Source organism: Amphimedon queenslandica, unplaced genomic scaffold (genome assembly GCF_000090795.2).
Source record: "Amphimedon queenslandica unplaced genomic scaffold, v1.1 AMPQUscaffold_4312_Cont23707, whole genome shotgun sequence".
In the NCBI taxonomy this organism is placed as follows: Eukaryota; Metazoa; Porifera; class Demospongiae; order Haplosclerida; family Niphatidae; genus Amphimedon; species Amphimedon queenslandica.
Window position 1 is genome coordinate 1 of NW_003555374.1, and position 1,511 is coordinate 1,511.

At 54.2% G+C, this 1,511-nt stretch overlaps 1 protein-coding gene across 1 annotated transcript; it reads left to right on the plus strand.

Moving 5' to 3' along the window:
* Positions 1-145: 145 nt before the first annotated feature.
* LOC105316169 (uncharacterized) lies at positions 146-1,267 on the plus strand (the record flags this gene model as incomplete). The annotated part of the gene is made up of 2 exons (XM_011410979.1): positions 146-901; positions 973-1,267. Coding segments are annotated over 2 exons (1,051 nt in total), but the record flags the coding sequence as incomplete, so codon positions are not given.
* Between the last annotated feature and the right edge of the window lie 244 nt (positions 1,268-1,511).

Sequence of the window (1,511 nt, forward strand, 5' to 3'; positions counted from 1 at the left end):
TGTACATGGATATTTATGGTCCTGTCGGGTCCGCATCAGTCCGTCCGTCCGTCCGTCCTTTTCGGGCGGGGCGGGTCCGTCCGTCCGTCCGCTTTTGAGACCCTACCCCTTTTTTGGGCTCCCGACGCATCTTCGGGTTTGCGAGATCTTTCGTCAGCAGTGGAGCTGGCCACCCGCCTGGGCCTGCCAGTGGAGCCCTCTAAGGTGGAAGGCCCCTCTACGACTCTCACTTTTCTGGGCATAGAAATAGATACAGTATCCAGGGAGCTCCGCCTACCAAGAGACAAGCTACTCCGCCTCAAAGGAATCATAGAAGAGTGGAGGGTAAAGGCAACCAAGAAGTCGTCAGTGACAAAACATCAGCTCGATGTCTTGGTGGGCCTCCTCTCGGATGCAGCTCAGGTTGTTCCTGCAGGAAGACCGTTTATAAGGCAACTGATAGATGCCAAGTCGGAGCTCAAACGGGCTTCTCACTTTACGAGGCTTAGCCCAGGCTGTAAAGCCGACATATTTTGGTGGTCGGCCTTTATGGAGGAATGGAATGGCACTGGCCTATTCCCAACTAGAACCATAGGACCAGTGATCACAGCGGACGCTTCCGGCTCCTGGGGCTGTGGTGCATTCTTGGAGGGGCCTTGCTTTTGGTTCCAGGTTCAGTGGCCATCAGAGTGGAGCCAAGTGAATATTGCCGCTAAGGAGCTTTTTCCCTTAGTGGTAGCTATAGCCATCTGGGGGCCCCAGTGCAAGGACTCCCAAATATGCCTCAACTCGGACAACCAAGCAGTGGTGAGCGCTCTCGCCACTCGCTCAGCAAAGGACCCTTTTCTGTCCCACCTCCTACGCTCTCTCTTCTTCTTCCTAGCTCATTACAATATAAGCTACAGAGCTCAGCATATAGCAGGCAAACGCAATCGAGCAGCGGATGCCCTCTCCAGAAACAAACTTAATGAGTTTCTCTCTGTTTTCCCCCAGGCTCCCAAATCCCCCTCTCCAATCCCAGGCTCGCTGCTGTCAATGCTCCTCGACATCAAGCTACAGTGGACCTCCACACACTGGAAGGAGCTGTTCAGGGCTTCTTTAGAAAGGGTCTAGCTGACAGCTCGGCCTCTTCATATGCCACGGCTCAGAGACGCTTTTTATCTTTCTGTGCAGAATGTAACATCACCCCACTGCCACTTTCTGAGCACACTCTATGTCTGTTTGCTGCCTTTCTTGCAAATCAGGGGCTGCAGGCTAGGACCATCCAAGCCTACCTCTCAGCCCTAAGGCATTTCCAGATCTCAGCTGGATTGCCAGCCCCTCCCCTCAGTTCTTGGCCCTGGCTCCACTACGTTACAAGGGGCATCAGGAGATCCCAAGGCTCTGCACACAGGGTCAGACTCCCTATAACAGCCTCTATCATGAGAGACTTAATGATCAGATGGGCCCAGCCGGGGGGAGGCGGTCTCAAGAACCAGCTCTTCCAGGCCGTGGCTTGCACGGCCTTCTTTATTTCTTTCGCATGGGGGAGC